The sequence below is a fragment of the Mytilus trossulus genome, chromosome 1 (assembly GCF_036588685.1).
Source record: "Mytilus trossulus isolate FHL-02 chromosome 1, PNRI_Mtr1.1.1.hap1, whole genome shotgun sequence".
NCBI lineage: Eukaryota > Metazoa > Mollusca > Bivalvia > Mytilida > Mytilidae > Mytilus > Mytilus trossulus.
The window spans coordinates 113,231,770-113,255,800 of record NC_086373.1 but is presented as its reverse complement, the minus strand read 5'-3'; the positions used below and the strand labels follow the sequence as shown (position 1 = coordinate 113,255,800).

The window sequence follows — 24,031 nt, the reverse complement described above, 5'->3', positions numbered from 1 at the left end:
GATGTAAATAAAGTAAGAAACTTCAATTACTGTAATTGACCCTTCAAAATGGATTTACCATGCATAGATGTAAATAAAGTAAGAAACTTCAATTACTGTAATTGACCCTTCAAAATGGATTTACCATGCATAGATGTAAATAAAGTAAGAACCTTCAATTACTGTAATTGACCCTTCAAAATGGATTTACCATTCATAGATGTAAATAAAGTAAGAACCTTCAATTACTGTAATTGACCCTTCAAAATGGATTTACCATGCATAGATGTAAATAAAGTAAGAAACTTCAATTACTGTAATTGACCCTTCAAAATGGATTTACCATGCATAGATGTAAATAAAGTAAGAAACTTCAATTACTGTAATTGACCCTTCAAAATGGATTTACCATGCATAGATGTAAATAAAGTAAGAAACTTCAATTACTGTAATTGACCCTTCAAAATGGATTTACCATGCATAGATGTAAATAAAGTAAGAAACTTCAATTACTGTAATTGACCCTTCAAAATGGATTTACCATTCATAGATGTAAATAAAGTAAGAAACTTCAATTACTGTAATTGACCCTTCAAAATGGATTTACCATGCATAGATGTAAATAAAGTAAGAACCTTCAATTACTGTAATTGACCCTTCAAAATGGATTTACCATGCATAGATGTAAATAAAGTAAGAACCTTCAATTACTGTAATTGACCCTTCAAAATGGATTTACCATGCATAGATGTAAATAAAGTAAGAACCTTCAATTACTGTAATTGACCCTTCAAAATGGATTTACCATGCATAGATGTAAATAAAGTAAGAAACTTCAATTACTGTAATTGACCCTTCAAAATGGATTTACCATTCATAGATGTAAATAAAGTAAGAAACTTCAATTACTGGAATTGACCCTTCAAAATGGATTTACCATGCATAGATGTAAATAAAGTAAGAAACTTCAATTACTGTAACTGACCCTTCAAAATGGATTTACCATGCATAGATGTAAATAAAGTAAGAAACTTCAATTATTGTAACTGACCCTTCAAAATGGATTTACCATGCATAGATGTAAATAAAGTAAGAAACTTCAATTACTGTAATTGACCCTTCAAAATGGATTTACCATGCATAGATGTAAATAAAGTAAGAACCTTCAATTACTGTAATTGACCCTTCAAAATGGATTTACCATGCATAGATGTAAATAAAGTAAGAACCTTCAATTACTGTAATTGACCCTTCAAAATGGATTTACCATGCATAGATGTAAATAAAGTAAGAAACTTCAATTACTGTAATTGACCCTTCAAAATGGATTTACCATGCATAGATGTAAATAAAGTAAGAAACTTCAATTACTGTAATTGACCCTTCAAAATGGATTTACCATGCATAGATGTAAATAAAGTAAGAAACTTCAATTACTGTAATTGACCCTTCAAAATGGATTTACCATGCATAGATGTAAATAAAGTAAGAAACTTCAATTACTGTAATTGACCCATCAAAATGGATTTACCATGCATAGATGTAAATAAAGTAAGAACCTTCAACTACTGTAATTGACCCTTCAAAATGGATTTACCATGCATAGATGTAAATAAAGTAAGAAACTTCAATTACTGTAACTGACCCTTCAAAATGGATTTACCATTCATAGATGTAAATAAAGTAAGAAACTTCAATTACTGTAATTGACCCTTCAAAATGGATTTACCATGCATAGATGTAAATAAAGTAAGAAACTTCAATTACTGTAATTGACCCTTCAAAATGGATTTACCATGCATAGATGTACTTTTCAACTGCTTGGATTTTTTTGTAGTTGATCCCCAAAACCCAGATTTACCCTTATCTGCTTCTGGAATCAGATCTGATATTGTAAAATTTTTTCTTCACAGCAGCCATTGTTATTGTTTTTACAATGTTGTTTTTGTCAATCTTTGCCATTTTCAGTATACAGCTAGAGGTTGAACAAAATGAAGATGACTGTCATGAATATTAATGATAAAAATAATTTTTTAGATTGTTTTTATGAGACTTTGGTGAAAAGGTTTGCAAAGTTGTTTCTTATTTTCTTTCAAATCAGGGTCTGTTCACGCCCATTTCAAGTGGCAGATGACTACGTCGGGCGTAGCTAGAAACCAAGTCGAAATTCCGCTTGCAAAAGTTGAAGGTCACGGACCTCGGACCACCTCTTATTTGCACCCTAGCCACCTAATTGAAAAGATACAAAAATTTCTTCTTCTAATTTGAAATTGCTGCCAACTTATTATAAAATAGACTACTGACGTACAAACAATATACCTATGAATTTTGCCATTTGGGAAATTTAAACTACTTTTCTTAAGAGATTATCTGTGATTAAATATTTCATACAATTGTTCTTGGACATCTTAGACAAAAACACAGGTCATAATAATCTACACATGATTTGATGATCATTTAAGGTTTTTCTGGTCATATTTTTTGTAATCCAGAATAAAAAGTATTAAAAAAGTGTTCAATTAGTTATATATAACATAGTAGCCAGCTAGATAATAACAATGGCAAGTATTTCAGCATTTATTGGGTAGAACACAAATCTAGGGTCTTGCATAATGCAGCTAAACTGCTTAAAATGACACTACCAAAAGGAGAAGATTCAGTAAGACTCCTTTTTGGCCCCCAAAAAATATCAGTTTAACAAATTGAAAAATGTAAACTTTTAGCTATTCTAAGGATAGAAGAATATTTTATTATAGACATCTGGGCTGTTTATGACAATACAAGGCATATGTATTGGGGACTAGCATCATTTAGTCGTGCTAAATTAATGAAATTTTCATAATTTTAGCATTTGAGTTAATTTTTAGACATGGTTTTGTCTTAAATGCATGTGGCTGCATTTATGTTCATTCTGAATATTTAAATGTAAGTTGTATTCAATGATAATACATAACATAACATATATATAGATGGAGGATGGACACAGATGCCACACTTTCATTTTTGATAAAAAAAAAACAGCAAAAAAAACCCAACATATTATGGTATATTTAATTGATTCATAACACATGTAACATTTGAGCTTGAATATGAGAGTCTTTAATTTACATAAATTAATTGAATCTTTTAAAGTAGACACTTAAAGTCCTGAAAAGTGGTCAAATTTTTTCATAATACTTGGTTGAGACAACCTTAAGTTAGAGAAAGAAAACAAAAAGTTCAGCAATTTTTCCATTTGTAAAGTGGCATAAATCTAGAAAGGAAAAAAATCTAATTTAATCTATGTTTTTGTGGAAATAAGTATTGTTTATGAGATTCATAACAATTGGTTGAGGCTAACTAAATAAAGAGAATGGAAACCAATTTTGGAACTTACAGACAAACAAAGATAAAACTTAATGCATAAAACATAAAAATTCAGTAAAATTCCAAACTAGTCTTTGGAGCAATAACATTTAAATGCAATCTCTATATAATAATTGTTATCCTTATGTAAACAAACCTTCTTCATAAACAGGCTGTCATGTCGAGAATTCTTTTCTACAACTAGATCTAAATCACCAACATCTTTAGGTATTCTGAAATTAAACTTTTAATTAACATGCTGAATATATATCAATATATTTGATTGTTTTGGTATAATCTTTTAATATATATTTACAATATTAGGTCAATGGCATTTTCAGGAAAATATAAACTTTTTTGTATGAGGCTGAGAAACTGGGAAAGGGCCAAGTAGAACCTCCCCCTTCCCCAGTTTTGTGCAGAGTACAAAAAAGTTTATATTTTTTCTGACATTGACCTAATATTGTTTTTATACTGCAACTTAAATTAATACAGTGAAAGTTTTTTTTTAATTTTAACCCAATGTTAAATTCATTTCCATCCCTCTTAATGAACCCCTGACTGTGGAGAAAGTGCTCCATGATGAATTGACATAACCAAAATATAGCTGTGTTACTATATTACGAAGAAAAAAAAACACAATTAGTTGCAGTATAAATCATCTTAATTATGTTTTAATGACTGAACTATGACAATTAACTTACGTTATATGTTTAAGTTTTTCTGTATTGTCATGACGCTCTATAAGCTTGTGTAGTATATCCTGTACTATGACAATTGACTTACGTTATATGTCTAAGTTTTTCTGTATTGTCATGACGATCTATAAGCTTGTGTAGTATATCCTGAACTATGACAATTGACTTACGTTATATGTTTTAGTTTTTCTGTATTGTCATGACGATCTATAAGCTTGTGTAGTATATCCTGTACTATGACAATTGACTTACGTTATATGTTTAAGTTTTTCTGTATTGTCATGACGATCTATAAGCTTGTGTAGTATATCCTGTACTATGACAATTAACTTATGTTATATGTTTAAGTTTTTCTGTATTGTCATGACGATCTATAAGCTTGTGTAGTATATCCTGTACTATGACAATTGACTTACGTTATATGTTTAAGTTTTTCTGTATTGTCATGACGATCTATAAGCTTGTGTAGTATATCCTGTACTATGACAATTGACTTACGTTATATGTTTAAGTTTTTCTGTATTGTCATGACGATCTATAAGCTTGTGTAGTATATCCTGAACTATGACAATTAACTTACGTTATATGTTTAAGTTTTTCTGTATTGTCATGACGATCTATAAGCTTGTGTAGTATATCCTGTACTATGACAATTGACTTACGTTATATGTTTAAGTTTTTCTGTATTGTCATGACGATCTATAAGCTTGTGTAGTATATCCTGTACTATGACAATTAACTTACGTTATATGTTTAAGTTTTTCTGTATTGTCATGACGATCTATAAGCTTGTGTAGTATATCCTGTACTATGATGATTAACTTACGTTATATGTTTAAGTTTTTCTGTATTGTCATGACGATCTATAAGCTTGTGTAGTATATCCTGTACTATGACAATTGACTTACGTTATATGTCTAAGTTTTTCCGTATTGTCATGACGATCTATAAGCTTGTGTAGTATATCCTGTACTATGACAATTGACTTACGTTATATGTTTAAGTTTTTCTGTATTGTCATGACGATCTATAAGCTTGTGTAGTATATCCTGTACTATGACAATTGACTTACGTTATATGTCTAAGTTTTTCCGTATTGTCATGACGATCTATAAGCTTGTGTAGTATATCCTGTACTATGACAATTGACTTACGTTATATGTCTAAGTTTTTCCGTATTGTCATGACGATCTATAAGCTTGTGTAGTATATCCTGTACTATGACAATTAACTTACGTTATATGTCTAAGTTTTTCTGTATTGTCATGACGATCTATAAGCTTGTGTAGTATATCCTGTACTATGACAGTTGACTTACGTTATATGTTTAAGTTTTTCCGTATTGTCATGACGATCTATAAGCTTGTGTAATATATCCTGAACGGTAGCTCTCATTGTAGAATCTGGTAATAGTGATATTCTCAGCAATGGTATTAGGAATTCAACAGGGAAAGTTTTCTGCATTTCAACTGTTTTATATTTAGTGGCAACCTGCAATGTCAAGATATATGTTGTGAAATTAACATTCAATATCTGCAGTCTTTCCTATGAGAATGTATGGCAACACCTGATTTAGTATGTGTTTTGATAGTAAATAATCCTTAATAATCTGTGGTATATTTCAATGAGAATAATGTAAACCTGGATTTGTAATAATAGATCCCAACAAGAATGTGTCCATAGTACACTGATTTCCCACTCGCATGTTCAAAGGACTGTGAAATTGAGAAAAAAAAATATTTGGCATGAAATTAGAAATAATATATCATAGAGAACATGTAACATGTGTACAAAATTTCAAGTTGTTCGGACTTCAACTTCATCAAAAACTACTTTGACCAAAAGCTTAAATGTGAAGGGGGACAGACAAACAAACAGAAGGATAAATAAACCGAAAAATGGACACACAGACCAGAAAACATAATGCCCCTCTACTATCATAGGTGGGGCATAAAAATATAAAATTGATAATTTTTGTCAATACAAATCAAATTGTGAAAGGAAAACAATATTTAAAATCTATGCATCCTATTACAACATTGATAAGATAACCTAAAATACTAATGAGCTTGTTTAAAGTACAATATTACCATAAAATTTAAGATGTGAAATCCCATTTTTAATAAATGTTACAGCCAACTTAACTAATCAAATCTTTGTATCTATGAAAGAATTTGGTAAAGGTTTAAAGTAATTTATGGTAACTAAATCCCTGACTTAATAGATTACAGTGATGCATTGTTAAAATTTATGACATCATTTCACACAGACATAAAAAAAAAAGGTTCGGATATATAAAACACCATATGATTGAGACAAAGGAACATCATCGTCTTAAAAAGGAAAATGTACAATAACTAATGGAATGAAAAATCTTCTCTTTTGTCTTAAATTTTAGTATTGAGTTTCCCGTTAGAAACTGAAATGTCTAAATCTAGAAAAGAAGATAACTGATGCTGTTTATGTTAGATTTATCTAAAGTAAGTTCCTGTGGATGATTTCAGTAGTATTTTTAGAGAACTCTGGATTATTTGAAGCAGAAATATTGCCAAGATAACATGTGGTTTTGTTGAATATGTCAACCAAATGCAACAATGACCTGTCTTAAGTGAGTCTGGTCATAAACTAAGATTCATAGCAATACAGGAATAAATCTGCTATTAAAGGGGCACAGTTGGTGCACATAGGAATATCTACTACCAGTCAATACACTTTATCACAGAAAGGTAAATACATGTTGCCCAGGAGAAAATTTAATCTTCAATCATATCTTAACATTTCTGGTAAGTGTATCTAGTCTTTTTGTTGTTGTAATTTGAAGGTACAATGCAAATTTTAAATCTAAAAAGCGATATTTAAACAATTAAACTATGTAAGACATTGATAACAAGAATGTGTCCCTAGTACACGGATGCCCCATTCACATTATCCTTTTCTATGTTCAATGGACCGTGAAATGGGGGAAATCTCTAATTTGGCATTAAAATCAGAAAGATCATTTCATAGGAAACATGTGTACTAAGTTTCAAGTTGATTGGACTTCAACTTCATTAAAAAAACTACCTTGACTAAAAACTTTAACCTGAAGTGGGACAGACAAATGGACTAACAGACGGACGGACAAACAAATTGAAGCACAACCCAGAAAACATAATGCCCATAAATTGGGCATAATAAATGGGGCATAAAAACTTACTTTAAGTAATGTTTTTAGGAGCATGGTTAACTTACGTTAAGTAATGTTTTCAGGAGCATGGTTAACTTACTTTTCAGGAGCATGGTTAACTTACTTTAAGTAATGTTTTCAGGAGCATGGTTAACTTACTTTAAGTAATGTTTTCAGGAGCATGGTTGAATTACTTTAAGTAATGTTTTCAGGAGCATGGCTAACTTACTTTAAGTAATGTTTACAGGAGCATGGTTAACTTACTTTAAGTAGAGTTTTCAGGAGCATGGTTAACTTACTTTAAGTAGAGTTTAAGGAGCATGGTTAACTTACTTTAAGTAATGTTTTCAGGAGCATGGTTAACTTACTTTAAGTAATGTTTTCAGGAGCATGGTTAACTTACTTTAAGTAGAGTTTCAGGAGCATGGTTAACTTACGTTAAGTAATGTTTTCAGGAGCATGGTTAACTTACGTTAAGTAATGTTTTCAGAAGCATGATTAACTTACTTTAAGTAATGTTTTCAGGAGCATGGTTAACTTACGTTAAGTAATGTTTTCAGGAGCATGGTTAACTTACTTTAAGTAGTGTTTTCAGGAGCATGGTTAACTTACTTTAAGTAGTGTTTTCAGGAGCATGGTTAACTTACTTTGAGTAATGTTTTCAGGAGCATGGTTAACTTACTTTAAGTAGTGTTTTCAGGAGCATGGTTAACTTACCTTAAGTAGTGTTTTCAGGAGCATGGTTAACTTACTTTAAGTAGTGTTTTCAGGAGCATGGTTAACTTACTTTAAGTAATGTTTTCAGGAGCATGGTTAACCTACTTTAAGTAATGTTTTCAGGAGCATGGTTAACTTACTTTAAGTAATGTTTTCAGGAGCATGGTTAACTTACTTTAAGTAATGTTTTCAGGAGCATGGTTAACTTACTTTAAGTAATGTTTTCAGGAGCATGGTTAACCTACTTTAAGTAATGTTTTCAGGAGCATGGTTAACCTACTTTAAGTAATGTTTTCAGGGGCATGGTTAACTTACTTTAAGTAGTGTTTTCAGGAGCATGGTTAACTTACTTTAAGTAATGTTTTCAGGAGCATGGTTAACTTACCTTAAGTAATGTTTTCAGGAGCATGGTTAACTTACTTTGAGTAATGTTTTCAGGAGCATGGTTAACTTACCTTAAGTAATGTTTTCAGGAGCATGGTTAACTTACTTTGAGTAATGTTTTCAGGAGCATGGTTAACTTACCTTGAGTAATGTTTTCAGGAGCATGGTTAACTTACCTTGAGTAATGTTTTCAGGAGCATGGTTAACTTACTTTGAGTAATGTTTTCAGGAGCATGGTTAACTTACTTTAAGTAGTGTTTTCAGGAGCATGGTTAACTTACTTTAAGTAGTGTTTTCAGGAGCATGGTTAACTTACCTTAAGTAATGTTTTCAGGAGCATGGTTAACTTACCTTAAGTAATGTTTTCAGGAGCATGGTTAACTTACCTTAAGTAATGTTTTCAGGAGCATGGTTAACTTACTTTAAGTTATGTTTTCAGGAGCATGGTTAACTTACTTTAAGTTATGTTTTCAGGAGCATGGTTAACTTACTTTAAGTAATGTTTTCAGAAGCATGGTTAACTTACTTTAAGTAATGTTTTCAGGAGCATGGTTTGCATTCTAGTATCAACTGCTTCTCTGGAAGTAAACATTAATATTAAATATACATCCTACAGTCCTATATCTTAACAAGAGTGCACACACTGAAATGTCTCACCTTATTTACAAATCATTGATATTATGTTGATAGACTGAAATATAAAGATTTATTACAACTTTCACATAAACTCAACATTAAACAAGAAAACAAAACATTGATCAATGGACCATGAAAATGAGGTCAAGGTCAGATGAACCATGCCAGGCAGACATGTAGAGCTAACAATTCTTCAATACAACAACTATAGTTGACTTATTGCTTATAAATTAAGAAAAAGAGACCAAAACACAAACACTTTAAAGCACTTAGCAATGGACCGTGAAAATGAGGTCAAGGTCATATAAAACCTGCGTAACAGACATATAGATCAAAAAATATTTCTATACACCAAATATAGTTAACCTAATGAATAAAGTATTAGAATCAAAGCGCTGTAAGCACTGTAGGCAGTTAAACAAAAACCAAGGCAAACATAATTATGAAAACTGTGTCAATGTTACTTCAACTTTTTTTTAAAGATTTAAAAGAACAAACAATAAACATTCATATATAATTGTGCATTTATGTTCATTTAATGAATTACACATTAAGGCAAATAATTCATATTTTATCAAGGTTTTCAATAGCAACGCACATGACCACGAATGGTCATTTGTCTTTCATGAGGCAGCAGTGGTACAAATTTGCAATGATTGCAGTTCTTCTAGTTGGGCGTAATTGTTCGTATTAGTTGACTGTTAGTAGTTCAAGTTGACTTTTCAAGTTGACTTTAGTACGATCTTGTAAAAGTATGAATGGACTTCCTTCCCTGGAAAGAAAACTGAGCTTGTGTTTTACTACAGGGATCAATGGTGAGGTCTTACTGACCTGTCCATAGTAAACATGTAAATGACTCCCACCTTCACCCCAAGTCCATGATGTCTAAGTTTGAAATAAAATGACAGGTGTTAGGGTCTAGCAAGTGATATGCATATGTGTCGCCTATGAGATTGACCTTGTATGTCATTCAATCTTTTTGAAATGAAAAACAGGAATGAATATGGTTTAGGAGTTGGTATCTAAATCTTTTACAAGTTCTCAAAGCACACACAAGAGGGTGTGGGATGACCCTAGGGACTACCCCTATTTTTCATTTGATTTTTTATATTGTCCCATACATGAATATATATATGGTTTATGAGTGGGGATCTCGACCGTTATCAAGTTTTCAAACAGAAGGGATGGGGGCCCCAGTGACTTCCCCTATATTTCATTTGATTTGTTATATTGTCCAAAACATGAATATATATGGTTGAGGGCTGAGGATCTCATCTCTTTCTAAGTATCAAACAGGAGTGAGTAGGGTGACCCTAAGGACTCTCCCTATATTTCATTTGATTAGTTCTCATACATGAATATATATGGTTTAATTTAAAGGTTGGGATCCCAACTGTTTCAAAGTTCTTTAACATGAGGGGTAGGGTGACCACAGGGACTTCCCCTATATTTCATTCGATTTGTTATATAGTCTTATACATGAGTATATATGGTTAAGGGGTAATGATCTCAAATTTTTCCAAGTTCTAAAACATGATGGTGTACAGTGACCATACAGAACCCCTTATAATTTATTTGATTTGTAATATTGTCCCATACATAAATATATATTGTTTAAGATTGTGGATCTCAACCGTTATAAATTCTCAAACAGAAAGGGGTAGAGTGGCCCCAAGAACTCCACCTATATTTCATATGATTTGTTATATTGTCCCATACAGGAATATATATTGTTTAGGGGCGGGGATCTTGACTGTTACGAAGTTTTGGTTACTTTGGTTTCTTGTGGATAGTTATCTCATTGGCAATCATACATCTTTTTTTTTTATAAGAAACTTCCAGCTATTTTAACTGACCTATCAAAATTGAGAAGAAAAAAATACCCCTTGAAATTGCAGTAATATGTTGACTTGAAAAGCATTTAACATGCATTACCAACATTTATCACTGATTAAAAAAAAATTATACTGTTACCAGGAACATATATATTGTTAGCTAAACTGTTCCCAGCTGTCACTTGTATTGGATTTTGACATAAAAATTGGTGTACAAAATATTTTCTGCTTTTTCTTTCTTTTACATAATTTTGGTTTTCAATTCTAGTGTTTATATTTACTTACCATGCATAGCTGTAATTTTTCACCTGTCGGATTTTTTTAGTTGATAACCCCAAAACCCAGGATTACCCTTATCCACTTCTGGAATCAGATCCGATATTGTAATCTTGCGGCAGCCATTTTGTTTACAATGTTGTTTTTGACAGAGAGTGAGATACGATTTTACAAGGATTTACACATTATTTATCGACGATTTTCTGTGTAAAGCTAGCGGTTGAACAAATTGAACATCGCTGTCATGAATAGTAAATGAAAATAAGTTTGAGATCTTTTTTAGAAAACTTTGGTAAAAATGTTTGCAAAGTTAATTTTTTTATTTTCTTTCAAGGTCCGTCTGGCGTAGCTAGTAATTAAGTAGAAAGTCCGCCTGCAAAAGTGGAAGGTTACAGACCTCGGACCACCGCTAATTTGAACCCCTGCGTCCAAATTAAAAAGATACGAAAACTTCGTCTTCTAATTCAAAATTGCAGCCAACAGCTTGATCAGTTGGACTTATATTGATAGACTACTGACGTATATATACGTGGTTGACTAAGTGTTGACAACAAACAATATTCCTACGAGATTTGTAATTTGGAAAATCTTAACTACTTGTCTTTAAAGATTTTTGGCGATGAAATATTTCATACATTTGTTCTTTGACATCTTAGCCAAAAGCTTAGGAGATAATAAACTACCTAAGGATTCCTAATGTTCTCTACTTCCTATGTGCAACTTCAAAACTTTTGGGAAAATCGACGATCATTTAAGTTTTTTCTGGTCATATTTTTTGTAATCTAGAATGAAAAGTATGAAAAAACTGTCCAATAAGTTATAAATAATATAGTAGTCAGCTAGATGATAACAATGGCACGTATTTCAGCATTTATTGGGTAGCACACAAATCCAGGGTGTTCACATAAGGCAGCTTAACTGCCTAAAAATAGACCAAAACTCAAAAACTTAACTTTGACCACTAAACCATGAAAATTAAGTCAAGGTCAGATGACACCTGTCAGTTAGACATGAACACCATACAATCATTCCATACACCAAATGTAGTAGACCTATTGCATATGGTATAAGAAAAACAGACCAAAACACAAAAACTGAACTATAACCACTGAACCATGAAAATGAGGTCAAGGTCAGATGACACCTGCCAGTTGGACATGTACACCTTACAGTCCTTCCATACACTGAATATACAAGACCTATTGCATAATAGTATCTAAGATATGGAATTGACCACCAAAACTTTACCTTTTTCACTGATCCATGAAATGAGGTCAAGGCCAAATGAAAACTGTCTGACCAGCATGAGTGCAATTTTAACAATTTTAAATTACTTTCAGAAAATATATCCTGGTATTTTATGTTTGAATTTTAACAATTCTAAATTACTTTCAAAAAATATATCCTGGTATTTTATGTTTGAGTTTCAATTTCATCATCACAATAAGTACATACGATGATATAATAATTAACAAGATTAGTTAACCAAGTAAACATGCATTGATGTTTTGGTAACTTTGATTTAAATTATAAGAAAAATGTACTGAAATTCAGCTCGAAAAGGTTCTTACGCATTATGACCTGAGATTTGATTCTTCAATGCAGGTCATGACCTGCATTTTCATCGTCACAGGTTGACAGGTATCTTCTTTTTTATATTTACCCTAATTCTTCTGAGGAAAACTGTGGAAACTTTCCCATTATAAACATCATAATTTCTATCTTCTGGTAGTCAGGCAGATTCTTGGCAAATTCCCCTGTAAAAAAGAGAATATGTTATCTTAATTAATCATATTACATATGGCGTTTTTTAACCCAAGTCCAATAGTTGTCACGTTAGCAGCAAACAAATGAATGAAATATATATTTCAGGAGCAGTAACTCCATATAGATATGCTTTTTTATCAGCTCTCAGTATATATTGTCATAGTACCTATAGTTTGGTAGGTGTTGCTTTCTATCAGCACTGAGTATATTGTATATTTATTGACTGGGTATGAGTGGAATGGTAAATTTATTAACTCCGGAGGTGCAACTATTGCCCTAAGACGTAGCCAAGGGAAATAGTTCTATCTGATGGGACAATAATCTTACTATTCAATGAATATCAAGTCAGTAAGTGTTTTATTATATCAAAAAAAGACAACAGATCATTGCTTATTGTTGAAGGCCGTACGGTGACCTATAATTGTAAATGTCTGTGTCATTTCAGTCTTTTGTGGATAAATGTCTCATTGGCAATCATACCATATCTTCTTTTTTATATATCGTAATATAAAGAGCAGAAACCCAATCATAACATTTACTTTATAAATATTCTGAAATGCTAAGGCTATGACTTGCACTGACTTAAACCCTAGATACAATAGATTAAACACAACATTATTACTCCTGCAGTATATTTAAAATCCTCCAATCTTGAAGTAGCATTGGAAATTCAGTGAAATGTAATGGCACTTGTGGTCAAATAGTTTCTCATCCAAGTGTAATAGTTGGAAACTATTGACCAGTCCAATAGTTTAACCCTTGCAATTTGAAAAAATAGTCTAAACATATATAGTACCTATATTATGTAAAGTGTTGCTTTTCTATCAACACTAAGTATATATTGTAATACTACCTATACTATAGTATGTAAAGTGTTGCTTTTCTATCAACACTAAGTATATATTGTAATAGTACCTATAGTATGTAAAGTGTTGCTTTTCTATCAACACTAAGTATATATTGTAATATTACCTATACTATAGTATGTAAAGTGTTGCTTTTCTATCAACACTAAGTATATATTGTAATAGTACCTATACTATAGTATGTAAAGTGTTGCTTTTCTAAACTAAGTATATATTGTAATAGTACCTATACTATAGTATGTAAAGTGTTGCTTTTCTATCAACACTAAGTATATATTGTCATATTACCTATACTATAGTATGTAAAGTGTTGCTTTTCTATCAACACTAAGTATATATTGTAATATTACCTATACTATAGTATGTAAAGTGTTGCTTTTCTATCAACACTAAGTATATATTGTAATAGTACCTATACTATAGTATGTAAAGTGTTGCTTTTCTATCAACACTAAGTATATATTGTCATATTACCTATACTATAGTATGTAAAGTGTTGCTTTTCTATCAACACTAAGTATATATTGTAATAGTACCTATACTATAGTATGTAAAGTGTTGCTTTTCTATCAACACTAAGTATATATTGTAATATTACCTATAGTATGTAAAGTGTTGCTTTTCTATCAACACTAAGTATATATTGTAATATTACCTATACTATAGTATGTAAAGTGTTGCTTTTCTATCAACACTAAGTATATATTGTAATATTACCTATAATATGTAAAGTGTTGCTTTTCTATCAACACTAAGTATATATTGTCATATTACCTATACTATAGTATGTAAAGTGTTGCTTTTCTATCAACACTAAGTATATATTGTCATAGTACCTATACTATAGTATGTAAAGTGTTGCTTTTCTATCAACACTAAGTATATATTGTAATAGTACCTATACTATAGTATGTAAAGTGTTGCTTTTCTATCAACACTAAGTATATATTGTCATAGTACCTATACTATAGTATGTAAAGTGTTGCTTTTCTATCAACACTAAGTATATATTGTAATATTACCTATAATATGTAAAGTGTTGCTTTTCTATCAACACTAAGTATATATTGTCATATTACCTATTCTATAGTATGTAAAGTGTTGCTTTTCTATCAACACTAAGTATATATTGTCATAGTACCTATACTATAGTATGTAAAGTGTTGCTTTTCTATAAGAACTAATTATATATTGTAACAGTACCTATACTATAGTATGTAAAGTGTTGCTTTTCTATCAACACTAAGTATATATTGTAATATTACCTATACTATTGTATGTAAAGTGTTGCTTTTCTATCAACACTAAGTATATATTGTAATAGTACCTATACTATAGTATGTAAAGTGTTGCTTTTCTATCAACACTAAGTATATATTGTAATAGTACCTATAGTATTAATGATATTATCCTCAAACTGTTCTTTTGTTTCATCATTAGTTTCTATAGAAAGTCTGAGATGTCTGAGTAAAGTGTTGATAACATCTAACACAGAAGGTCCAATAGATCCACCAGCAGCTATTAATACAGACTCATATAATACATCTATAATACTGTTCTTTATCTGGGGCTCACTTCGGGTGTGTTTATCTAAATGTTCCATTAAAGTCTGTATAACAATATAACCATACTGTTGCTGAAATAGAATTATAATTCATCTGGCAGGTAGTTTATTGAGATCTCATGAGCAGTCCATTTCTTTTTTAAACCTTCATCATCAGTATAACAGACATACTGAACTAAATAAAATTGAGAATGGAAATGGGGAATGTGTCAAAGAGACAACAACCCAACCATAGAACAGACAACAACAGAAATGACTTTTAATAGCACAATTTTTACAACAATTAATCTTATTCAACTTGAAAACTACCTGAAAAGACTATAAATTAAAGGAAAACTTTACAAAAACATGGGTGATAAAGTATTTTTGTTTTACAGTTTTGCTATTTTGGGGCAAAGAAATGAGATATAAAGTCTATATTTTAATCTCAGACATGCCAAAATTGAATCCTTATTAAGTATGTGCTGAAGGTATATATTTTTTACTATTTTAATAGTGCATGTGAAAATTCCCTTCGTTTCTTATAAAGATCTTTTCTATATGATATGCCCTTGAGGAATCATGGAATCATAACATGAGTAAAATCTAACAGATGAGGGATGCTTGTTCCTGTGGGCCAGGTGAGCTAAGAAGGTTTCACGTTTTTAGTATCTATCTGTCTACCCTACAAACATTTGTTTGCAATATACATGATATGTGAATCAAGAAATATGACTTACCTGTACAGAATACATGATAATCTTAAAACATTTCACAACAAAATCACTTGGAACCCATAACTTGTGGTTGTCATAATGTCTGCAAAATATCAATTATATAATTACAAACAAATTACAAATTATTAAAGCATTTATTATTGCAAATTTGTCATTTTAGAATTAAATGCCATTTTAAATTATACAATTTTAAGAAAAATTCTGTTGAATTCATATAAAATATTTCAAAATACGAGTTTAATTATTGCATTTTCCGCAATAAAAAAAACTCAAAATAATTTCTGAATTTACAGTTCTCAGAACATCAGAAGTACAAGTCTAAATAACTTCTGATAGTCTGAACTTATACACATAATCTTAAAACAATTGACAATTGAAGTAGTGGTTATATTACTAGTTTCTAATCTGGTATTAATTTGTGTATCTAGGTACATTTCAATCTTATATACAAATAAATTAATGGATGGATGGTGAGAGCTGTTGGTGTGATTGAAGCCTGTACAAGACTGAAGTGTGTGCAGGGTGATATCATGTTGATATCTATGTATTCAAATCCTTATGCTTTATAATCTTTTTACTCACATAAGTCCTTGTTTTTTATCGTGTACTCACATGAGTACTGGTTTTTAATCATGTATTTACATGAGTACTGGTTCTATTCATGTACATGTTCACATAAGTTAGTTTTTTATTTATGTACTAACATAATTACTGGTTTTTATTCATGTACTAACATAATTACTGGATTTTATTCATGTACTAACATAATTACTGGTTTTTATTCATGTACTAACATAATTACTGGTTTGTATTCATGTACTAACATAATTACTGGATTTTATTCATGTACTAACATAATTACTGGTTTTTATTCATGAACTCACATAATTACTGGTTTGTATTCATGTACTAACATAATTACTGGATTTTATTCATGTACTAACATAATTACTGGTTTTTATTCAAGTACTAACAAAAGAACTTGTTTTTATTCATGTACTAACATTAGCACTGGATTTTTAACAATGTACTTGCATAAGTGCCCGGTTTTATTCATGTATATTCAATGTGTTTGTAATGCTAGTTTTTATTTACGTACTCAACTTAGAGCTGGTTTTTTTATTGTCTATATGTACTCATATTTGAACTGAATGTTATTTATGTACTTACATTACTCCTGGTTTCTATTTATGTACTCAATTTAGAGCTGTTTTTTTTAATTTATGTACTCATACTTGAACTGAATGTTATTTATGTACTTACATTACTCCTGGTTTCTATTTATGTACTCAATTTAGAGCTGTTTTTTTTTTAATTTATGTACTCATACTTGAACTGAATGTTATTTATGTACTTACATTACTCCTGGTTTCTATTTATGTACTCAATTTAGAGCTGGTTTTTTAATTTATGTACTCATACTTGAACTGAATGTTATTTATGTACTTACATTACTCCTGGTTTCTATTTATGTACTCAATTTGGAGCTGGTTTTTTAATTTATGTACTCATATTTGAACTGAATGTTATTTCTGTACTTACATTAATGCTGGTTTCTATTTATGTACTCAATTTAGAGCTGGTTTTTTAATTTATGTACTCATACTTGAACTAAATGTTATTTCTGTACTTACATTAATGCTGGTTTTAACACACTTTTGATATTTCCATAAGAAGCTCTGCACACCAGATCTCTGAAGACAACTTCTGATAAGTATACTGGATGTTCTTCATCTTTAGGACTTTCTAAATCCACAGACATAAAACTAAAACAGGATTATTATGATTATACACGAAGAAGAGTTCCAGAATGAACACAGCTGTCACATGTGATAAAATAAAAACTATAATAAAATACTTAAATGTGTATGGGTGTCATGGTTTGAATTGGTAAAACATTTAAAAGGTATAAGACCTTATATAAAGATTTATGATTGCCAATTAGACAACTGTCTGCAAGAGACCAAATGACATTGTCAACTACATGTATTACAATATATTATAAGTCCTTATATGGCTTACACTGGTCAATTTTCTGATGGTTATATTAAGTCAGATACTTGTAGGAGTTCAGATTTAACAAAATGTGTAAGAATGTGTGCTGCTGGCATGGTTATATTAAACATGTTGTCATGGTTATATTAAACATGTTGTCATGGTTATATTAAACATGTTGTCATGGTTATATTAAACATGTTGTCATGGTTATATTAAACATGTTGTCATGGTTATATTAAACATGTTATCATGGTTATATTAAACATGTTGTCATGGTTATATTAAACATGTTGTCATGGTTATATTAAACATGTTGTCATGGTTATATTAAACATGTTGTCATGGTTATATTAAACATGTTGTCATGGTTATATTAAACATGTTGTCATGGTTATATTAAACATGTTGTCATGGTTATATTAAACATGTTGTCATGGTTGTATTAGTTAACAAGAGGCTTTCAAAAGCCTGAATCACTCAACTGCTATTTTTTTTACTTAAATCTTTCATCAATAATTATTTTTACTTTTTACCCATGTATGTTTCATTTTAGCCAAAGTGTCTATATTTCTTGACTAACAAAGAAATACAAAATGTATACTTGATTGACAATTTTGGTTATATGTATAATTTTTTTGTAGATCTTACTTTGCTGAACATTTTTCCTGTTTACAGTTCATCTTTATCTCCAATAATAATCAAAATAATAACCAATAAAATCTTTTAAGAAATACTTACTTAGGGTTATGCATGTTAAACAACAGCGATGGAACCATTTTATCCATGTGTATAGATTCCCAAATATTTACTTGTAAATCATCTGATACAGTCTTTCTTACTACACCCTGTAGACCTCTTAACCCAGCATTACGTATTCTGTAAGAAAAGGGAATTAATTATCATTGTCCTAACTACACCCTGTATACCTCTTAACCCAGCATTACGTATTCTGTAAGAAAAGGGAACTCATTATCATTGTCCTAATTACACCCTGTAGACCTCTTAACCTAGCATTACGTATTCTGTAAGAAAAGGGAACTCATTATCATTGTCCTAATTACACCCTGTAGACCTCTTAACCTAGCATTACGTATTCTGTAAGAAAAGGGAACTAATTATCATTGTCCTAACTACACCCTGTAGACCTCTTAACCCAGCATTACGTATTCTGTAAGAAAAGGGAACTAATTACCATTGTCCTAATTACACCCTGTAGACCTCTTAACCCAGCATTACGTATTCTGTAAGAAAAGGGAACTAATTATCATTGTCCTAACTACACCCTGTAGACTTCTTAACCCAGCATAACGTATTCTGTAAGAAAAGGGAACTAATTATCATTGTCCTAACTACACCCTGTAGACCTCTTAACCCAGCATTACGTATTCTGTAAGAAAAGGGAACTAATTATCATTGTCCTAACTACACCCTGTATCTCTTAACCCAGCATTACGTATTCTGTAAGAAAAGGGAACTCATTATCATTGTCCTAATTACACCCTGTAGACCTCTTAACCTAGCATTACGTATTCTGTAAGAAAAGGGAACTCATTATCATTGTCCTAATTACACCCTGTAGACCTCTTAACCTAGCATTACGTATTCTGTAAGAAAAGGGAACTAATTATCATTGTCCTAACTACACCCTGTAGACCTCTTAACCCAGCATTACGTATTCTGTAAGAAAAGGGAACTAATTACCATTGTCCTAATTACACCCTGTAGACCTCTTAACCCAGCATTACGTATTCTGTAAGAAAAGGGAACTAATTATCATTGTCCTAACTACACCCTGTAGACCTCTTAACCCAGCATAACGTATTCTGTAAGAAAAGGGAACTAATTATCATTGTCCTAACTACACCCTGTAGACCTCTTAACCCAGCATTACGTATTCTGTAAGAAAAGGGAACTAATTATCATTGTCCTAACTACACCCTGTATCTCTTAACCCAGCATTACATATTCTGTAAGAAAAGGGAACTAATTATCATTGTCCTAACTACACCCTGTAGACCTCTTAACCCAGCATCACGTATTCTGTAAGAAAAGGGAACTAATTATCATTGTCCTAACTACACCCTGTATCTCTTAACCCAGCATTACGTATTCTGTAAGAAAAGGGAACTCATTATCATTGTCCTAACTACACCCTGTAGACCTCTTAACCCAGCATTACGTATTCTGTAAGAAAAGGGAACTAATTCTCATTGTCCTAACTACACCTGTAGACCTCTTAACCCAGCATTACATATTCTGTAAGAAAAGGGAACTAATTATTATTGTCCTAACTACACCCTGTAGACCTCTTAACCCAGCATTACGTATTCTGTAAGAAAAGGGAACTAATTGTCATTGTCCTAACTACACCCTGTAGACCTCTTAACCTAGCATTACGTATTCTGTAAGAAAAGGGAACTAATTCTCATTGTCCTAACTACACCTGTAGACCTCTTAACCCAGCATTACATATTCTGTAAGAAAAGGGAACTAATTATTATTGTCCTAACTACACCCTGTAGACCTCTTAACCCAGCATTACGTATTCTGTAAGAAAAGGGAACTAATTGTCATTGTCCTAACTACACCCTGTAGACCTCTTAACCCAGCATTACGTATTCTGTAAGAAAAGGGAACTAATTATCATTGTCCTAATAACACCCTTTAGACCTCTTAACCCAGCATTACGTATTCTGAAAGAAAAGGGAACTAATTATCATTGTCCTAATTACACCCTGTAGACCTCTTAACCCAGCATTACGTATTCTGTAAGAAAAGGGAACTAATTGTCATTGTCCTAATTACACCTGTAGACCTCTTAACCCAGCATTATGTATTCTGTAAGAAAAGGGAACTAACTATTATTGTCCTAACTACACCCTGTAGACCTCTTAACCCAGCATTACGTATTCTGTAAGAAAAGGGAACTAATTATCATTGTCCTAACTACACCCTGTAGACCTCTTTACCCAGCATTACGTATTCTGTAAGAAAAGGGAACTAATTATCATTGTCCTAATTACACCCTTTAGACCTCTTAACCCAGCATTACGTATTCTGTAAGAAAAGGGAACTAATTATCATTGTCCTAATTACACCCTGTAGACCTGTTAACCCAGCATTACGTATTCTGTAAGAAAAGGGAACTAATTGTCATTGTCCTAATTACACCTGTAGACCTCTTAACCCAGCATTACGTATTCTGTAAGAAAAGGGAACTAATTATCATTGTCCTAACTTCACCCTGTAGACCTCTTAACCCAGCATTACATATTCTGTAAGAAAAGGGAACTAATTATCATTGTCCTAATTACACCTGTAGACCTCTTAACCCAGCATTACGTATTCTGTAAGAAAAGGGAACTAATTATCATTGTCCTAACTACACCCTGTAGACCTCTTAACCCAGCATTACGTATTCTGTAAGAAAAGGGAACTAATTGTCATTGTCCTAATTACACCCTGTAGACCTCTTAACCCAGCATTACTGTATAATTGTTGTGCTGTTACACCACCACCCCAGGTTAGAGCAGGGTTATATAATTGTTGTGCTGTTACACCACCACCCCAGGTTAGAGCACTGTTATATAATTGTTGCTGTTAGTTTATCATGTATCTGATTTTTGTTGATTGTTTTGTCATAAATTAGGGTTAGAATAAGAGTTAACAAAGATATAAAGCCATGTGTTATGTTTCTCTTTTCTAATCAGTGTAAGTGCAAAGAGTCCAAAGGTAGACAGAAGGATTTTGTTTACACTCACCTTTCCTTAAAAGTAATTATAAAGAGGTTAAAAGTTATGGTATTATATAAACTCACCATTTCTTATAAATGTTAGAGTCATGAGGTTGAGTAATAGTATTATTTACACTCATTAATTCTTCAAAATTTAAGAGTAAAGAGGTTAGAGTTTAGGGTCCACCAATTCTTGTTAGTTTCAGAGTAAAGAGGTTAGAGTTAAGGGTCCAATCTAAACTCACCAATTCTTGTTCAGAGTAATGAGACTAGAGGTTATGGTATTTTACAGTCGTTCTTGTGAGTTTTAGAATAAAGAGGCCTTGTGGTTGGGTATCATTGAATTTTCAGATTGTTTAAAGAGTACACAATGTAGATATAATATTAACAATATCTAAATGAAAATGAAATTTAGATACAGTGACCCAAAATATAAAGTGGCACTTTAAACCAAATAACAAAGTTCACAGAAACATGCACACTTGGTATCTCCTGCATCTTAAAATATTTTCTGTCAACTTTTCCTTCCTCTGGCTAATGAGACAACAGATACATGCTATCAATATCATGTCCTTTTACATTTCATCACATGTATACTGAGACAATAGAAATATGTTATTTATTTTTATAATTCTACCTGTCTACACAGAAATAATAGAGATGAAATAAACTTACTATTCTGTCTTTCCCCCACACCACCTTCATGGAGATAATAAAGACATGCTACTAACTTCCTAAGCTTAATTCCCCCCCCCCCCCCAATCTCACATAGACAATAGAAACATGTTATCAACTTCCTATAATTAGTCTCCCCCCTACCCACCCTCACTGAGACAATAGAGACATGCTAAAAACCTCCTATCCTAACTTATCCTACCCCACCCTCACTGAGACAATAGAAACATGCTAACAACTTCCTATCCTTAATTACCCCCAACCCACCCACCCACTCAATCCTCACTGAAACAATATAGACATGCTAACAACATCAGTTTTAATGTTACCTTAGACTCATTGTCAATTGTCCAGATCTAAAATGACACACAGGACAATTTGATCAAAAGATCAAAATGTAATTCAAAATAAATTTCTAAGTTTCAAATACTATTTATACATCTAACATATTACATACACAAATGAGATTGAAAAGACTGTTTTCCTTTCCTTGATCTTAAAACTTTGAATGCTTTAACATGTATATTTATGTGAAAATAAGTAATTGGGTTTTGGTAAATAAATGACAATTCATAAATTTCTTTCTGTACTCTCTGGGAATATGGAAAACAATTACTGTATTTTGTTTTGGTAAATATGATGTTTAATTGACTTTACAATTCATGATATTCACTTTAAATGTCAGCCTCAGCAAAAATAAGTTTTTCAAAAGCTCGTGACTGTATATTATTCCAAATTGTTATTATTTTAATATTTTTCTTTTTATGAATTGGATTTGGAATAAAAAAGCATATTCACCTGGAGAAAAGTTATATATATGTTCCAGACCATATGAGTATTTGGACCATGCCTGTATGGTCACGACCATATGGGTATATACTCATTAACACTCTGTTACAGTTTACTTTTAATACTTTTAAATGCTTCACATGGCATGACCGTTCATTAAAAATACAGGTATGGTCCATATACTCATATGGTCAGGAACATATATAGACCACCCTAAATGTCACTCGCTTTTACATGTAACATTATGGTAAAATGTTTGATACACATTTGGTCAAAATATTTGAGATCAAATACATTGTTTTCTTTCAGAAAATGGAATAAAATAATAATTGTCTTTGTTTGGGTAAATATGTGGTTTAATCGACTTTAAAAAAACTGATATTCACTTTGACCATAGTGAATGTCAGTAATAAAACCTCATATTTGCCTCATCAAAAGACAGTTATTGTATATTATTCCATATTCGTAATTATTTAAGTAAGTAAGATTTTCAATATAAAGTATATAGATTGGACTAACTACTTACTTTGTATTTAATGCATTATTTTCTACACAAGTTAAGAAATAATTCATGGGGGCTTGAATATATCGTGACAAATATTTTACCCTGAGCGATAGCGAGGGGTAAAATATGGGCATAAAAGGACAACCCATGGTAAAATCTAGATATATTCAAGCCCCGATGAATTATTTCGATTATGATAGGACATTTCCGCAATTCTTATGGATTGAAGTGCTTTAGGTAAACAATAAAAGCACTTATAAACTGGCGTAAAAGAAAGAAGCAAACTGAATTAGTGACCTGCCTAAACTAAATACAATAACGTATTTAGACAGTTTTGGATGATGGTAATTAACTTTTATGTCTTATATGATGTATATAAAAG

The 24,031-nt window shown here is 31.4% G+C and overlaps 1 protein-coding gene across 3 annotated transcripts in view; it reads right to left on the bottom strand.

Annotated features, from left to right (window-relative positions):
* The window catches only part of LOC134698421 (protein EFR3 homolog B-like), a 93,099-nt gene that overhangs the window by 55,364 nt on the left and 13,704 nt on the right, over positions 1–24,031 (bottom strand). For all 3 annotated transcript variants that reach the window (XR_010103404.1, XM_063560492.1, XM_063560491.1), the window contains 8 exons: positions 18,686–18,823; positions 17,584–17,715; positions 15,953–16,031; positions 15,059–15,305; positions 12,700–12,793; positions 8,816–8,867; positions 5,341–5,513; positions 3,482–3,557 (listed from right to left, as the gene is read on the bottom strand). Coding sequence is in view for 2 of the 3 variants with exons in the window: in XM_063560492.1 (XP_063416562.1) it covers positions 3,482–3,557; positions 5,341–5,513; positions 8,816–8,867; positions 12,700–12,793; positions 15,059–15,305; positions 15,953–16,031; positions 17,584–17,715; positions 18,686–18,823 (991 nt within the window). In the remaining variant the exon portion in view is untranslated. The remainder of the gene's footprint in view (positions 1–3,481; positions 3,558–5,340; positions 5,514–8,815; positions 8,868–12,699; positions 12,794–15,058; positions 15,306–15,952; positions 16,032–17,583; positions 17,716–18,685; positions 18,824–24,031) is intronic.